Source organism: Ixodes scapularis, unplaced genomic scaffold, assembly GCF_016920785.2.
Source record: "Ixodes scapularis isolate PalLabHiFi unplaced genomic scaffold, ASM1692078v2 ptg001274l_1___fragment_1__unscaffolded, whole genome shotgun sequence".
Classification (NCBI taxonomy): domain Eukaryota; kingdom Metazoa; phylum Arthropoda; class Arachnida; order Ixodida; family Ixodidae; genus Ixodes; species Ixodes scapularis.
The window spans coordinates 1651579-1667928 of record NW_024610129.1 but is presented as its reverse complement, the minus strand read 5'-3'; the positions used below and the strand labels follow the sequence as shown (position 1 = coordinate 1667928).

Here is a 16350-nt window from a genome sequence, read left to right as displayed (position 1 = left end):
TTCAGAAACAAAACGACTACCATGATGGTGCCCTTTTCACGCTGTCTGGTTGGTCTCATGTGCTCTATAGCGTCCGCGGTGTCTGGACTTAAAGGGGTAGGGAAACGAAATTCCAGAGCTCATTTTCTAGCTTGAATGTATTGTATGTTCCACCCTAACCTCAAAAACACCAGTCTTCCGCTGAAAGGCACAAGAAAGCTAATTTTAAAGCTAAATAAACGATCTTGCAATGTGCACCTGGTGGATGCATGCGGAGCCTATATTTGGGAGGTAGTCTAGAAACGTTGTGGAATCTGCTACGTAATCGTGACGCAGCAGATTCTTTCGGAGCAGCGCCGCTCTTTGGCATTTCAACCTTTTCCCTCTTAGCTTTCCTCCTCAACTCACAAGTCGCGCATTGTACCAAACGGTCCAAGAAGACTGAAAGGAAGGACTCCCCTCTTTCTCAGACCCTCGTTTGTGCAACCGGAAACAGCCACTCTCCCCCTAGAAGATTAGCCCGTCGCTCAAACCTCGAGCAAAATTGCTTTCCCCACCTCGTTCAGCCCTAAGCTGACAGTGTTGTGGAAGCTACGTGCTCCTCGGGCCAGCCACACGCTCGTCACCGCACGGGCACTTCGAACGGCTCGGTTGTAACGCGCTGACGCTATTGACACCACCACAACGCTGACAACGCCACCAAGGACAAAGCTCATAACCGCACCTGCCTTGCTACTCCACGAAGGCGGGAAATCTTTTCCTTCTGTTTTTGTTTGCGCCGGACATCCCCATGACGCATCGCGCTCTCCGTTCGCTTCGAGTGCTTGCTCGAGCGCACCGTTTGGACCGACAAATATAGCCAGTCGTTCAAAATACAAACGTGCGATTATCAGTTACGGTTATTATCCGTCACGCTTTACTTATTTCCGAACGAAATCTGAATATTTCAATTTTTGTTTCCGTACCCTTTTAAGGTGAAACGAAGTATAGCATCTTCCAGTCGACGAATAAAGTGATGTGTGGTTCCTTCCCAACTCAGCTACATCAGAATTCAACATGGCAGCCACCACGAGAAACAAACGGTCTCTACCCAACGATTCGTTTACAATCCGCTCAATCAGGCCGGATGCCTATTGTCAACAGACAGCCGTTCACTCTCGTCTCCAGCCACGTACTCCACACATCCCGTATAGACCGTTTCTGGGTGACGGTTGCCATGCTGAAATAAAACGTGGTCGAATTGGCCTACAAAAACTACACTAAGCAGTTTCAGCGTAACTAGAATAAGAAAGTATCGCCATGAGAAAAGTAGAACTATTGGCACGAACCCCTTGATTGGTATAAGGTTTAAAAACGCAAAGAGACAGGGACAATAGGAAATAACACAAACGACAGGGACGAGGCGCGACTCTCAACTGATTTTATTGCAAGACCGTTCTTCGCTTTTATAGACAACTCATCCACCGTTTACATTTCAAACAACGCCAACAGCCAATAAAACACCTTACAAACACCCATCGAGATAGGTCACTTCTTTATCTAGTAGGATAACAGATGGCGCACTGATGCACTTGTCATTCTTAGCAGTGAGAGAGTGCAGGCGAGCTGGTAATCAATCGTCATCTTGTAAACCCTGAGATGGGGAACGATAAAAAAACGAAAACTTCTTTTTAATAAAAAAAGCCTCTATAGTCTCCCGCTCTGTTTTTTCTTTCGCTTTTTTCAAGAACGTTGTTGACTCCACAATCGGCTCGCAACCACAACGCTTGCCATGCTCCGACAGATGACCCCCCGATTTGTTGCGTACAGATAGTTTGTGCTCTCTTGCCCTGTCATTGAAACAGCGTCCTGTTTGACCTATATAAACTTTCCCGAAACTAAGCGGTATTTCATAGATGACGTTAGTGACACAGTCAGTATATTGGCTTGCATGCTTCTTGGAGCACAAAACTTTCTTTTTTCTAGTCATCATCGGACAAATCTTAGCCAGTTTGCAGGACGCAGAAAAAACAATGTTAACATTGTATCTGCTGGCAATCTTTTTTATGTTGTGTGAAACTTTGTGCATGTGTGGAATGACTTGCACTCTTTTTTGTCTTTTTTTGTGATACTTCCATTCTTTTGGTTCTTTTGTTTGATTTTTTGAAGCAGGTTTTCACAGACACTAGCAATCAGCCATGAAGGGAACCCTGCATTCCGTAACCGTTTAATCTGTATATCAAAGCTAGTCGACTTTTGGTGATTACAACTTTTTGAAAAAGCTGCCTGGAGGCAGGTTATAGCGAATTCCTTCTTAATAATCTTAGACTGAGCACTGTCAAATGACACTAGGCTTTTCTTTGACCGCGGTTTATACATCCAACAAAAATGGTCTCCAGAAAAGTTTATCGTAAGATCTAAGAATTGGATGCGCTTGTCATCTGGCATCTCCCAAGTGAACTTCAGACCTCCTGATGCCTCTGTGAAGGCTCTGACAACTTTCACAACTTCATCCAAATTAGTAGCAGTATTTAAAATTACAAGGAAATTGTCAACATACGTAAACGCCTTTACTATATCTAATTGCGCGAGACCTTCAAAGATCCGTTTGTCCAACGATGCTAAAAAAATGTCACATAAAACAGGGGCAACGGACGAACCAATACAAACACCAGATTTTTGTATAAAAAACTGCCCACTGACGTTAACAGAAGTAGAACCCAGATAAAATTCTAAAAGCTCTAAAAAATGCTCACTACTGATACCTGCAGAATTCTGAAACACTACCGCCCCCGATTCAGTGATCCTGTTCCTCACAGCGCCCTTCACGGTTGGCCGAATGCTGACTATGACGTCAACAAAGGATTTCTCATCGACGCAAACAAGAGGAATGTTAGAACTTTAGTTTCGGCGGTGTTGGCAGTGTTGCTTTGAGGACGCAATGATTTCAAGCTTCCACCATGCTAATTACAAGCACCATCGAACTTGTTGCTCGGAGGGTAATGACGTCGCGAGAGGGAAACAGGAGGGCGCCACCAAAACATCTCTCCGCCAATTGAGCAAAATTTCACGCATTAACTTTTAAGTTGTGAAAATAAACACATTGTTCCAATTCGAAAATTTCCGAGAATTATAGAAAACCACTAAATCAACTAATTTTTAGAAATATGTAAGACAAATACAGCATTTTACGGCGATAAGAAAAATCTCTAAATTTGGAATTGTTTGTTGGTTTTGATTTCCTGTCAGATTGCGATTAATGTGCAGCATGTGAGCGAGTGTTGTGGTTTGGTACATTACCGAGCCTACCTCGTGTATAGACCAACCCTATTTTGTGACGTCACGCCATTATGGTGGCGCTGCTGTCGGCACTGAGCATGCGCACACGCCTCATTCAAAAATGTAATTTAATTTCACATTCGTATATTATTTATTTTTGTTCTTGAACAATATTCTCTACGTTCGTGTGGGTTCTAGGGCAGGCTAATGTAGTTATGTTTTAATTATTTTATTGGATAAATAAAGAGTAATTATTGCCAGGTGCTTACACTTTTTTATCGGATGTTTGCGTAACTGGCTGATAATGTTACACCACTCGCTAAGTGTTATAATACAAGTGGACAAGGATTTTTTTTATATTTTTGTTTTACGTTTTTCATAATTTTTACAAATTTCTTATTTGTTAATACAGAGTAAAATGAAAATTAATGAAAGTTCTGGTCGAAATTTTATTTTAATATTATACTACCAGTGCAAAATTTTCACGTTAATATAGGAAGGAAAAATAAGATACACGTGACAATATTTACTCGGTCATTAAATAATTAAGCCATGATTATATTAGCTTGTATTCGAGTATGTAGTTTTAGATTTCTTCGTGTGAATTAAAAACAATTTGTTCCAATTCATGATGGTCGCCATAAGACCGGAGTCTTTTTTCCCCCGAGAACCGTAAACCATAGAGTTATTACAATAAACGCTAGAGGCTCAGCTGGCGCTAGTGTCTACGGGACTTCCAGTTGCGAATTGAAGGAAACAGCAAACAGTCTACGTTTCCAGTCTTCTGCGTATTCCTATGAGAAAACGTACGGGATATTTTTCTCTTCGCCAGGGAATATTAGAATTCAGCGTAGTTTCTTTACTCGTTACGGGTACTATGTAGCTTCCTTCACATTATAGAAGTGTAATTTATTTAATTAATTGGTTTTTCTATTATTACTGTGCGATATTTAAGTCGGCAAAAATTTAGACTCAGGTCTACGTTGTACAGCATGATATGTCAAGCCAAACTATCAACTGAAGAAAAAAGAACAAATAAAAAGTGCATAGGGTTGATTCAAGCTGTAATCGCATTCAGATAACGGACACGCAGCATGTTACTTATGCACAGTTTGTTACTAATCCAGTACGTGTTCTCCGTCCCATAACTCCATGCTTTGTTCTTGTTGTGTGTTTAGATTGTTTGATTTTGCCTATATTAGCATCCTTCTGGCATTTCATCAAGCTGATTCACTTTATGGGCTTCATAACATTGATTTTATGCGTAAATACGTGCCCTATAGTAGCAGTCTGGAACGTAAACGCGTATTATACATGTTGGGGTATTTTAGCGCAGTGTTCACCATTATGAATTCTAAAGGAAAATGCTCTAACAGACACATATTTTTGTACGTCCGATTGTAAAACGTTCCAATCTTTTTATTCTGTCACAGCACTAAGCAGACTTTGCTCTTATAATCGATCGCCAAGAGAAAACGCATTTGCGTTTTCCATGGGAATGCATTACCGGAAGGTAAGCTTAGACTGGTTGCTGTCTGCTTTAATATGCAATAGCACACTAGCGATACCTGAACCTATAGTGATCATTGTAATATCTCCATGTTGTAAACGAACGAAATAGCATACCAGATAAAATTGTCTCCTCGGCTGCAGCTTCCTCATTTTTTTTTTCGGTTCTGCAGAACTTTTTTTTTTTTTCGCTTACTGTCTATTTGTGGATTTGTTTGGTTGCGTGCTTGCCAATTTGTTGTTTTGTCGCAAATTTTATATTATGTCATTATTTTTATACCTGATGTCATTTGAACTGTTTTCGAATCGTACGCATATTTTCGATGTGTGTTTTATATTTTATTCGCCTTTTGGTATTGTCTTCGCCCTACAATAATGCCCGGGTAAGGGCGATGTAGATAACAGAATAAATCAATCAATCGCCGATCTTTGCAACCAATTAACCTAATTTAAGCAACGTCATGTTACGTCGGGAGGAAACGTTTCTGATTTCATGGAACAACTCGCAGCAGAAACTGACTCGCTGGAAAATATTATCACATGTGAGGAGGCGGACATTTTATAGTACGACGTGAAACAAAGCTACAATCGATGCTGTAAAAAAGTCCCGCATCGCCGACAATTAAAATGGCCAGACAAGGAACTGTGAACGAGACAAAAGAGGAAAAGGGCGGCGCTGCTGAAGGGCTGTGCCGGAGCTGCAGCATTGTTTCTAACGAGAAAACATTTTATGTATCATGCGCAACACCCTTCCTCCCACACACACACAGATTTCTGATTTTTGTAACCCTGAAAACAAATTATGAGCAGAAATGAGCTGTTCTACGCCCAGATGTAGCGCCAGGGGTATGAACTGGTTCGAGCGAGATGCCAGCGTTTCAGAACAAAAGTTACGTTGCTAACAAAACCCAGCGCAAAAAAAAAAAAAAAAGCGACGAAGGACAGGTAAAATGAGGGGACGCCTGTCGTGTCCATCTGTTGGTTCGGACCGCTAGGGTTACATGCGAGCGGAGAATGAGTGTTCAGCCACGTGTTGTTTAACAACCACGCCTCGTAAGTGGTGCACCGAGGACCAAGTTGTTCCTTTACAGCGCAGACACATACGGCTCTGGAAACCGCTTCCTAAATACAACGTTATTTGTGCAATTTGGAACTATGCTCGTTCGGTTTCGACTAAAGCGCAGACCGCATGGCGCGTTTTTGCTCGCGACCAACGAGGTAGAGGGGCTTAGAGTGATAAACCGGAAGTTCGGAAGTGGCACCCCCCCCCGGTTGCCGCCATATTTTACGCAAATGTGACCACTCGTCACGTGACCTCCCAAGAGCCGTGACGTCACAGGTAAGATGGCAGCGCCCAGAGCTGGCGGATGCGAGTTTGTTCGGTGCGCGGTAGCCGTGATGTGCAGCTGCTTTCCGACGACTTCGGGCTTCTTCGTGCTCGCTGACGCAGGTATAATGTGAAAATATGAAGGAATGAGACTTTATACCGTTTTTGCGCAAGATCGCTCTGGATCATATCGATATTAACGCCTGTGAGACAGCATCAGCTCTGCATCGCCGTACCGGTGCTCGGATTCCGGGATGTGTCCGAGGATCGATAGAACTTTGAGTGCTTTTAACATAAAATTTTCGCATTCTCTTAGCTTTGTTTGAACGTTGAAATATCTGAGAATCTACGCGAAATGTATACGTCGCGTTAGGGCCTAAGGGAAGTTGTTTCAGCCCTCCGTCACCGAACAACCATAGCAACTTTTAGCGAGGAAGCTCCTGCGATTTTAACCTTTTGTGCTAATCCACGATTCTACATTCGATCGCTTTTCTTCCTTTTTTCTTTTGTGTGTGAGTGCGACGTGCACCCTTATTTTCAGCTACGAGGTTGGCGTTTTATTGAGTATGGGGAAGAATAAATCGTTGCAGGCACCTGCTTCAAAGCAATTCGACTTGCTATAAGAACAACGGTTTTGGTGCATGCATAGATTAACTGCGCATTTTTTTCTGTTTTGTAGGATTTATTGCAGCTATACCCTTTTCCATCAAGAGTGCATTGTATTAGTCGGTCAATTATTTAATTGTTCTAATTTCCTGGATAAGATGATTCATATTTGTGTTCATCCCTTGCCTGGAGAGCAGTCTTGTTGAAAAATGTTGACTACCATTCCTTTCGGTCTCTTCAATAGACTCTTTTTAAAAGTGTGGGCTGTCTATACTTCGCATCACCGTAACTTGGAAAAGGCCAACCGCCACAGTCCCCTCGAGCCAATCAGAGAGACGGAGCGAAGGTGTGTGACAAATCTGTGCAGACGAGCACTCTGGTGATATGCTGTCATGTGCCTCTCTCCAATGTGTGTATTGACTCACCGAGACTGTAGCCTTTGCCGTCTGCCAAATTCTGATAAAACAAATTACAGCAGCTACTACTGTAATTACCCCAGGCTTTCAGAGTTTGGGCATTTGTTCGACAAGAATGTTATGTCCGCCATTCCTGTGAATTCGGCTCAGCACCTATTGGACTCGAATGCTGCATTAGCGTTCGACGTGAACTGGGGCCCATTCGTGTGCTTTACGCCGAAAAACATGGTGACGGTTGTGTTGCTTGATAAGGTTCTGCAAAGGGTCTAGTGTGTCATACATATAGGAAGTGTCATGCTATATAACAATGCATCAACACATACTATTAAACTATATGCTCAGAGGTGTGTTTGTTTTTCCAATTAACAAGTTACAGCAGTGTGCTTTAATGCTATTATCATGTGTGTAGTTTTAAGTATCCCCTCTGGAATGCCTACGAAGGCCCCTGGAAGGAATAAATTAATAAATAACATTTTCACATCACTGGAGTTGGTTTTCGGATGCACCACATGTTCAGGAAAGGTTGAACGAGTGCAGCCCCTTGCTAGAAGTCTGCGAGTCTGGTATGACCCCTTAATTAATATTGAAGGGTCAGAGAAGCGAGTGTCCTCGTAAGGTCCAGAGCGTGCAGTGGACACAATTCTCGGTGTGTAGACTCTCAAGGCATGAAGGCAAGCGGAAATATGTTTATCGGGTTAGTGTATCAAATATGTTTATTTCCACTTGATTACGTAATTATTGATTCTTAGTAAATGGTTCCATAACGAGTTCTTTCTGCGACAGTCTCGTGTCAGGCGTTCAGTCGTAGTACCTGTGGACCTTGTTGTCGGATAACGCTCCTGGCACGTCGGTGTTCAGTTTGGTCGAGTGGCAACTTTGACCGACTGATGCTGTCTTGTAATCATACGTCATGTGCGGCCACTGACGTCTGATGCACTAAAGCTGCAGGGCTGGCTTCTAATCCGAAAATTTTCCTGGTAGTTTTCGGCATCAATGTAGCAAGCTCGGGCATGTATTGCTTACGTGGCTGTGCCTTTTGCTGTACCGTTGACTTGAAAGCTGGCAACAATTTTTGTTTGCTATCCAAGTCTGGTGATGCTTGCAGTTCACTTTTGAGAGCAACCAACCATTCTATTCCTTCAAGTCACTCAGGGGCATTCTCCCTCAAAGTTGGAAATTGTGTACTTCGTGGAGTGGACACAGAAAATTGGTGTCAGCAAATTTTTAGGTATTGTCCTTGGACGACAACCGACACCAAATCCACTGTCACTGCATCGCCGTTCACCTGCTTTGTCGTGCTTACCTCTTGTTGAGGTGATGGACATGAGGAGCTTTGGGGTAATCAGGGATTCAGAATCTTCGTTTCAGCACCTTCGGCATCAGGGACAAAAGGTCGCCGAAGGTAATCCTTAATCTCCCGTGGTCGCTCCTCGAGACGTAATCGAGGGTCGTTTGGCACGAACCCTCGCCGACCAATTCATTGGTACGGGCTACTTTGGTAGACATGGTCGGCTTCACGCAGTGGTAGCAAAGTGGTTTTCGGTCGCACATTCGCATCACCTACGTTTTCCTCGGTGTACTTTGTTGAGCACAGACCTACACACGATGCCGGGAATGCTTCGGCGTTAGAGTGTCTCATTGAATTGGCATTGAATACAAAGGGGCAGCCGGTGGCGGTCGTCGTGCCATTGTGGCGTAAGTTGCCCTTGGTTTGTCAAGTGCCGCTTCGCTCGCAGAAGTCTCGGTTGAAATACCTGTCAAACTTGTTCCGAAACAATCTCGGCAATCAAAATAAAAGCCGGGCAACTGATGCCAGGGAGTAGCTTCCTGATCTCGTCCCAGACAACGTCGTGGATGCCTGGGAGGCTGGCGTCGAAGTAGTAGCTGGACAACTCGAGTGTCGAGACGCCGGGAAGTTGTTCATAGTGGCAGGCTCGGGCATGCAGTGCACATTCCATGTTGGAAGCCTCAGTGATATGAACACTTCGACTGTTGTTGGGGGGTTGCGGACAAGGCTGCCAAAGGTGTTGTCCCTCACGTGAGGGGCATGGGATTCTTAGGTTCTTGTCTTCTGCAGCATCAAGGTCGGCGTGGGCGTGGGCGTGGGCGCTCGATCAAGCGCAAAACATCCTCCACGAGTGCGGTGGCGCTCTCATTGGGGCAGTGCCCTGGACAGAATCAAGAATGCGGCTCTCTCTCGTTGATGTTGGCTGACGAATGCGCGCTTCAGCTCGATCTTGCAAACTTCCCATGACGTTAAGGAGGATCCATGGTTCTCAGACCAGCGCCGGCAGTTTCCTCCACGAGAAGTATAGGTTCTGCAGGAGCTGGTTGTCTGTCCACCCAATGTGGCGGGCGACACTGTCATATTGTTCAATCCAGTCCTTGACGTCTTCATACAGCTTGCGTGAAAAAGCGTCGGAGTGTGATTTGCGACGGGCATGCAAACAATGGTGGGAGGGGACACGGTTTGCTGCTACAGGCTTGTCATTGTTGGCTTAGTCAGCTTCGGATTTTCTGACAGGAGACCGAATTCCGGTGGTTTTTCCTGGTAGCAGCAACTGGCTCGGATTTCAGGTGCTTCGTGGTGTATTTCCGAGGTTACTCCTTGTGGTACTCGGTCGTCTTGCGGTTGTTCTGCCAGGCTCGGGTCAGGACTTTGCTTATGGCTCGACAGGGGCATAAGACGCAGGATAGTCCGCCAGCCGTGTCCCATTATCGGGTAACTCGGCTGAAGAGCCACCGGGTTCACACAGAGTGAAGGGCTATGGGTAAAGTGCCCAGCACCTCCACCTGAACATACGATTAGAGCTTAGCATGACCTGCAGTGTCCCAAAATAGTGAATATTGATAGAAGAGAGTACTGGAACAAGGATCCGTGACAGTATAACAAAACTCGCAGAAGAGAATCTATCCTGAACACTGAAGAAGCTGCATTGCTTTAGTGGCATTTTGTCCGAATAAATCCTCTCCTTCGGGGTTTGGCGACTGCCGTGGACGTACTCAACTGAAATGGATGTGGGACCACTTTTCTGGCAATGAGCCATTGCAGACTGTTGCCACAAAGCGGCGTGAGCTGGGTACGTAACACGCTCGATGAAATGTCCGGACAGCTTGTAATTCGCGTAACGAGTGTGGATGAACGTTTGTGTTGACGAAACGTGCGACAGACCAGCGGGATCAATACCAACTGCAACACCTGTGCTCTGTGAAAGTGCACGTCTACGCCGGAACAATTTCGGAAGCAGCACAGCATCACCTAAAGCATGGCACAGGAACTACCAGCTTGAAGGCAGCTCTTCGGTGCGCCGCACACCTGTGCTCCGTGAAAGTGCACTTCTACGCCGGAACAATTTGTAAGCAGCACAGCATCATTCAGCACGGCACGGGAACTACCAGCTTCAAGGCAGCCTTCCGGTGCGCCGCACAACCGAAGTGAGCCCTCGGTCATTTGACCGAAGCTGCACCGCGATTGCACACCGCCAAGCACGACTCATGCAATTTCCGTCGTTAAACTGTGTATCCAAATATATTGCCCACGCTTCACTGCAAACCTCGAAGATTCCGATGGTCAATGAGAGCACAGAAACGTCGCCTTAACTTTTATCCTAGCGGTATCCGAATCAATCCGAGGTCCGAGCAACGTAGGTCAGATTGTCTCTTCCGTGGCAATATCCCGGTCGGTCACCAGCGAAATGCACACCGTTCCTCCGTATTTTCACGTTATACCTACGTCAAACACCACGCTGAACTCTGAACTCGCTTTCGACCGGCCTCCTTTGACGGCTTCCGCGTCTGAAATCAACTCGCCGAGACGAACGACAACCAAAAAAGCATCCGACAAGCTCCAGCCCAGCTGGGGCCAGCCGCTGCAAGGGCGCTGCCATCTTTCCTGTGACGTCACGTATTTGGTTTGGTCATGTGACGTGTGGTCAAATTTGCGTACAATGGCAGCCGCCTTATGGGGGTCACTTTCGAGTGCAGACCGGAGCCCCGGTTTATCGCTCTAAGCCCCTCTACCTCGTTGCTCGCGACTCAGGCGCGTCATTGTAAAACTGACGTCATTTCCTGCGCGCGGGCGCGCGTTTTCGCGGGAGCGTTGGTTTCCAGCCGACCCAGAACAAGACGCGCGTGCCGAGGCGTCGAAGCGGGTCTCGCCCAATGAGGGTCGGTCGAACTATCACGTGATCCTGCACAGTACGCTCTTTCGTATTCAGCCCATTTCGAAGTGTTCAAAAGCATTTTTATTTCCCATATAAAATTAAAAGGTGTGTCTTTTGACACACAAACCAGTTTTATTTACTTATTTGTTCCTTTAGTTCTCATTTTTAATATTTGCGTCAAGATTTACATCGCGTGTTGAGAATTCTGTTATCTGGCAACGCTGATAACGCGCGGCCGGCGGTGCTTGGTGCCGCGCCAGCTTCCGCGCGAGCGTTCATAGCGCGTCGCGTTTTCGCGTGCAGAAAAACGCGCCATGTGGTCCGCGCTTTAGTCGGCGCTAATGGTGCGCAGTTGGTGAATTTAAGCCGCTCACACACTGCTCGTACGTCATAGAAACGACACGGGCTGCAGTCATGATTTCACTGCTTTCACGCCTCAATCAGGTTTCAAGCGTGTGTGCTTCGTGCATATGTATGCTTTTAACATGTATAAAATGGGTTTTGATATGACCAGTGTGACGGGACCCTCATCTACAAGGAAGGCCTCAGACAGTGTTTGCAGCGTCTCTTTTGTAAAATGCATAAGCAGTGGGACCGCCGCTTTAGCGTTGGGCGTTGGCGGTAGCCGGGAGAGCCAAGACAATTCATGCTGTTTTCTCTAGCAGTGATATTTTATTTCCAAAGCTTGCAGAAAAAAAGTCAAAAAGCGAGAAATTAACGGAGCATATCGTAAATGGCAACTTCCGCGCAATTTAGTGCTTTTTCTTTTTTTGCACCGAAGCAGAAATTAGAAATTAGATACGTTTGGATCTAAAAGCGCCCGTGCAGAAACCATAGTCGTAGTCCCTGATCTTCATCTCCACACTGTCGTAGGGATAATAGTAGGATTCTTCTTGGCCTTTGATGTGCCAGGTAATACCGAGGGCCTTTGTTGGCGAAGTGTAGGTGAATTTACGTCCGTTAAGATTTGCCTCGTTGCAATCCTTGAACCACCAGCCACCACTTAGTCTTGCGGAGCATCTGTCTCCGTCGGGTGGCTGCGTCATGCTCTTCTTGACGGTGAACTTCTGTCCGTTGTGGTAGGACAACGCGTCGTAATCTGTGCATGCCAAAACACCAGTGTCAGCCAAGCAAGGGTGTTGACGGCTCTTGCATTACGATATTCTAACAAGCAGCAAATATAAAATATTATGTTCTGTGATATAATATGTTCTGTTATAGGCAAACATCTAGAATCATTTTACTGCGTCAGTGAACACAAAATGATTTTCGTTACTTCCAAACTGATTTGCATACAAATTGTTTAGACGCATTGATTGACACAACTGAACTAGTAACTTAAATTACAAATCACAGTACTTTTTTTCTGAAGTTAATGCATTTTAAAATCTGGTCCGAAAGGCTCCATGGTAACATTGACAACACTGAAAACGCGACGCCAAAAACGTGACGCTAAGTGGAGCAAGCTACCGCCCGCTACAAAGGTACGGCCGTTATCATTCTTCAATACATTTATTGATTCCTATATAGGATTACTATACGGGGACAGCAAAGTTTGTACTTGTTTGGTGGCGTGCAATAAATTCTAAGCTAGCTCACGCCAAAAAAAAAAAAAAACGCTTAAAGTACAGTGTCGTTTTAAACTGTCTGCTCGACTTCCAAGTTATACAGCGTGTGACATCACCCTGCTGGAGAACGCGGGAAAATCTGAATGTTGATTTTGGCAGAACCTTCATTTGCTGCTTTCTCAATTGCTAATCTAAATGGAGAGATAATAAATAGCAAGTTGGGAAGACTAAAGCCTGGGTTTTCCGAAAATGCATTTAGTCTGACTAGTTCGACAACCCACTTAAAGTGTCAATAATTAATGTCCGGAATCGTGCTGGGGCTTCAGCTGTACCAGTCACTACGGATGTATGCAGTTGAACTGAATGGTAAACAAAACCTGGTAAGAAACAGCAGTCAAAAGTTAACATGATAGCAAAGGGCCAAACCGCGGCTCTCGAGCCGCGTGCGGCTGTTCACGCGCCCAAGTGCGGCTCACGGCTCCTTGGTAAGTCTGCCCCCTTTCTCCTCCCGTGTCACCAAGACAAAACAATATTCTACAATAAAAAAATAATAAAAAAGCTCATAGTCTTGGCAGTCTTGTACTAGACAACGTACATAAAACCATATTGCTTTTCGGCATAAAGATGCCCCATACGTGGATAAATTACTCTCAAAATGTAATTTAATTACATTTACAATTACTTTGCTTTAAAAGTAGTTTAATTACAATTACAATTACTAGTAAGTGAAAGTAATTCATTACGACTACAAATTACTTTTAAAATGTAATACAATTACTTATCTATGAGAGCGATTCGACTTGGGCCATATGACTTTAAGCGAGTAGTTAAGAATGCAACGCATTTGTTCTTTGCTTGCCCCACTTAGGAGGAGGCTTAGGCATCGCTGTGTAAATGTCATGTATTGTACGTTACTCGTGTGAATTATGTTAAATTATTAATACTACTGGACAGTCTGGGGCAATGAAGTCTTACATTCTTTTATTTTCAAGAAATAATATTAAATTAGCTCATATGCTCGAAGGAGCCAGATCGGTAAAGTAAAATCAGGTTGACACAATTTCGCTAGCCAGACAAATAAATATACGACAATTAGTCTTCTCGGAATATTTTAATAGTGTTATTATAATCCACACGTGCTAATAGGAACGCATGTACACACAGACGTTTTATGTTATTGTCCTGTCATGTACCTAAATATGCTATGTGCCTTATATATATGTGTGTATATGCGCGTGTGTATGATGCGTATGTATGTATGTGTGTGTATGTATGCGTGTATATACATGTATGTATATACATATGTATATGTGTATGTGTATATATATATATGTATATGATTTTTTTGTTATCTTTAACAGCGTGTTTAACTTATGCTGTTCTTCTGGTTCTTTTTTATTTATTTATTTATTTATTTATTTGCTTAATGTTTAAAGCTGAAAACTTAATGTTATTACTTCATGTGTAGTATGTCGCCGTGTGCCAATTGTAAGGCTGCAGAGGCCTTGTCAAGTCATACTTTTGACTTTTTGCCCCTGCAGCCTACATCAGTTTCTGATGTGAAATAAAGGATTGATTGATTGATTGATTCATTGATTTATTTACATTGAGTTGGAACTATGATGGTTCAGAATTATGTAAGAACCGAATCGGGGCTCCTGAATCAATGGTGACAATATTCCCAGGTGAGAAGTCAGTCTCCAAAACGCTGAATCCAATATGATACGAAGTAAAGCCAACAGAAAATAAACTTGGAACTGCGAGTGTGTCACCGAGAGCTAGGCCGCTGGTGCGGGCACTGAGGCTTTCAGAGGCATTCCGCCAGAGCCGCAGTCTTGCAAAAGTAATTTGTAATTGTGCCCGAAATTTTGCACTTACTGAAGCTAGAAAGTAATTAAATTACAATTACAATTCCTTATAGCCCAAAGTAATTAAACGCAATTACAAATTTAAAAGAAAGTAATTAAATTACATTAATTCAATTAGTGTAGTTGAATTGCTACTTCCTTTTGTCCTGCGGCTCTCAGAACGTTTATAGTTTTGTTTGCATCTCTAACCCCATGTCACTCTGGCCACCCCTGTTATAGCACATCATTTTTACCATCTCATAAAAGGTGGATCATGCCGGCGTGTTTCGCGGAACATGAGCCGAATTGTTCATGCGAAACTACACGTCACACAGAAGATTTTAATTTCGTTCTAGTTTCTTAAAAGGGTACATTCAGAACAATCATTAGCGTCTGCGATAACGAAGTTCTGAATTAGGTTTGGGAATTTGAATTTCTAAATTAACAAATTTAAACGATGTTTCAGCTAGAAAATAGCTAACAACCGTCTAGAATCACAAAATCAGCGCACGTAGAAAGACAGAAAGCGCCCCAAGCATTTACAGCCTTTCAAAAACAGTTTGGGCTTGTTTTCAATTTTCGGTTTTCTATCGGCAGAGCCGCAGAGGTCCTGCTCCCTGCTGACAAAGCGCTCAATAACACGCGCCATTCCACATTCTTCGCATTTGTTGCGAAAGGCACTGCGGCAGAACCGATACCTACCTTGATGAGGACCCTCGTAGTCGGCAACGGTCAGCTTGTAACCCTCCTGTTTGGAGCCGACGACGAATTTGTGATAGAGCAATACTGTCGGTTCCCTTTGTCCTATTTTTGTCAGTTCGATTCTGAGAGCTTGTTGGTTGTTCGGAAAACTCGTAAGTGCATGAAGATTATCAAGTCCTTTGACGGAAGGAAAAAAATGCGCTTAGAAATAAACACGAACACCCTCTCCAAATGGTAAGACTGACTCATAAACCCTCCATGACGTGAGGCCTCACTCCTAACATGAGCTGCAGGAATGTGCATGGCGCTGACTAAAACCATAGATCAAACCAAGCTAACGATAGTAAATTGAAACAAGAAACACCTGCAAGAGTAGCGACTCACATTTTTCGTTTCACGATGCTATATAACCATATGCTTCAATAGCAGAAAAATATGCATTTAATTATATAAAGATAATTGTTGGTATTCATTAGCAAGCTAAAATGCTGGCAGAATAAACTTATTTGTGAGAGCTTGTTTTGAATGGTGAGTATCAATGTTAATTGCAAAGCAAAGAAACACAGATAGGCTACGTCACCCGAGGGTATCTTTATTGACTGGTTTTGTTTTACATGTGAACCAAAATTAATATTAATACTACTGGTGATTTCTGTTTAACGCAATATTCTTGTTTCTTTTTGTTGGTTTGGGGGAGATTCTCAAAGGAGAGTTAACGTGGCTGACAGATGTGATGTGGGCCACGGGGCATTTAGCCCACTAAAGTCCGCGGGAAAGTTTACCCCGTGACGTGACGCGAAGGTGTCACGTTACACCCACGACTCCAACTGTCTATATGTGGCGCCACTCGTTTATCAAAATGGCGGTAATAGTGAGGATCGGAGATACGTGATGGTATACCATTTTCTAGGCCTGTCTCGTGGTGTGCTGACATTACTGAGCGACACGAATTATTCCCGCTTTGGCGAGGAAGCT

General features: G+C 44.0%; 1 protein-coding gene across 1 annotated transcript in view; it reads right to left on the bottom strand.

Annotated features, from left to right (window-relative positions):
• Positions 1–12023: 12023 nt before the first annotated feature.
• The window catches only part of LOC121832937 (ficolin-1-like), a 103991-nt gene continuing 99664 nt past the window's right edge, over positions 12024–16350 (bottom strand). The window contains exons 4-5 of the mRNA XM_042288216.1: positions 15376–15552; positions 12024–12357 (exon numbers count right to left, since the gene is read on the bottom strand). Coding sequence (XP_042144150.1) covers positions 12053–12357; positions 15376–15552 — 482 coding nt within the window. The 3' untranslated portion in view covers positions 12024–12052. The remainder of the gene's footprint in view (positions 12358–15375; positions 15553–16350) is intronic.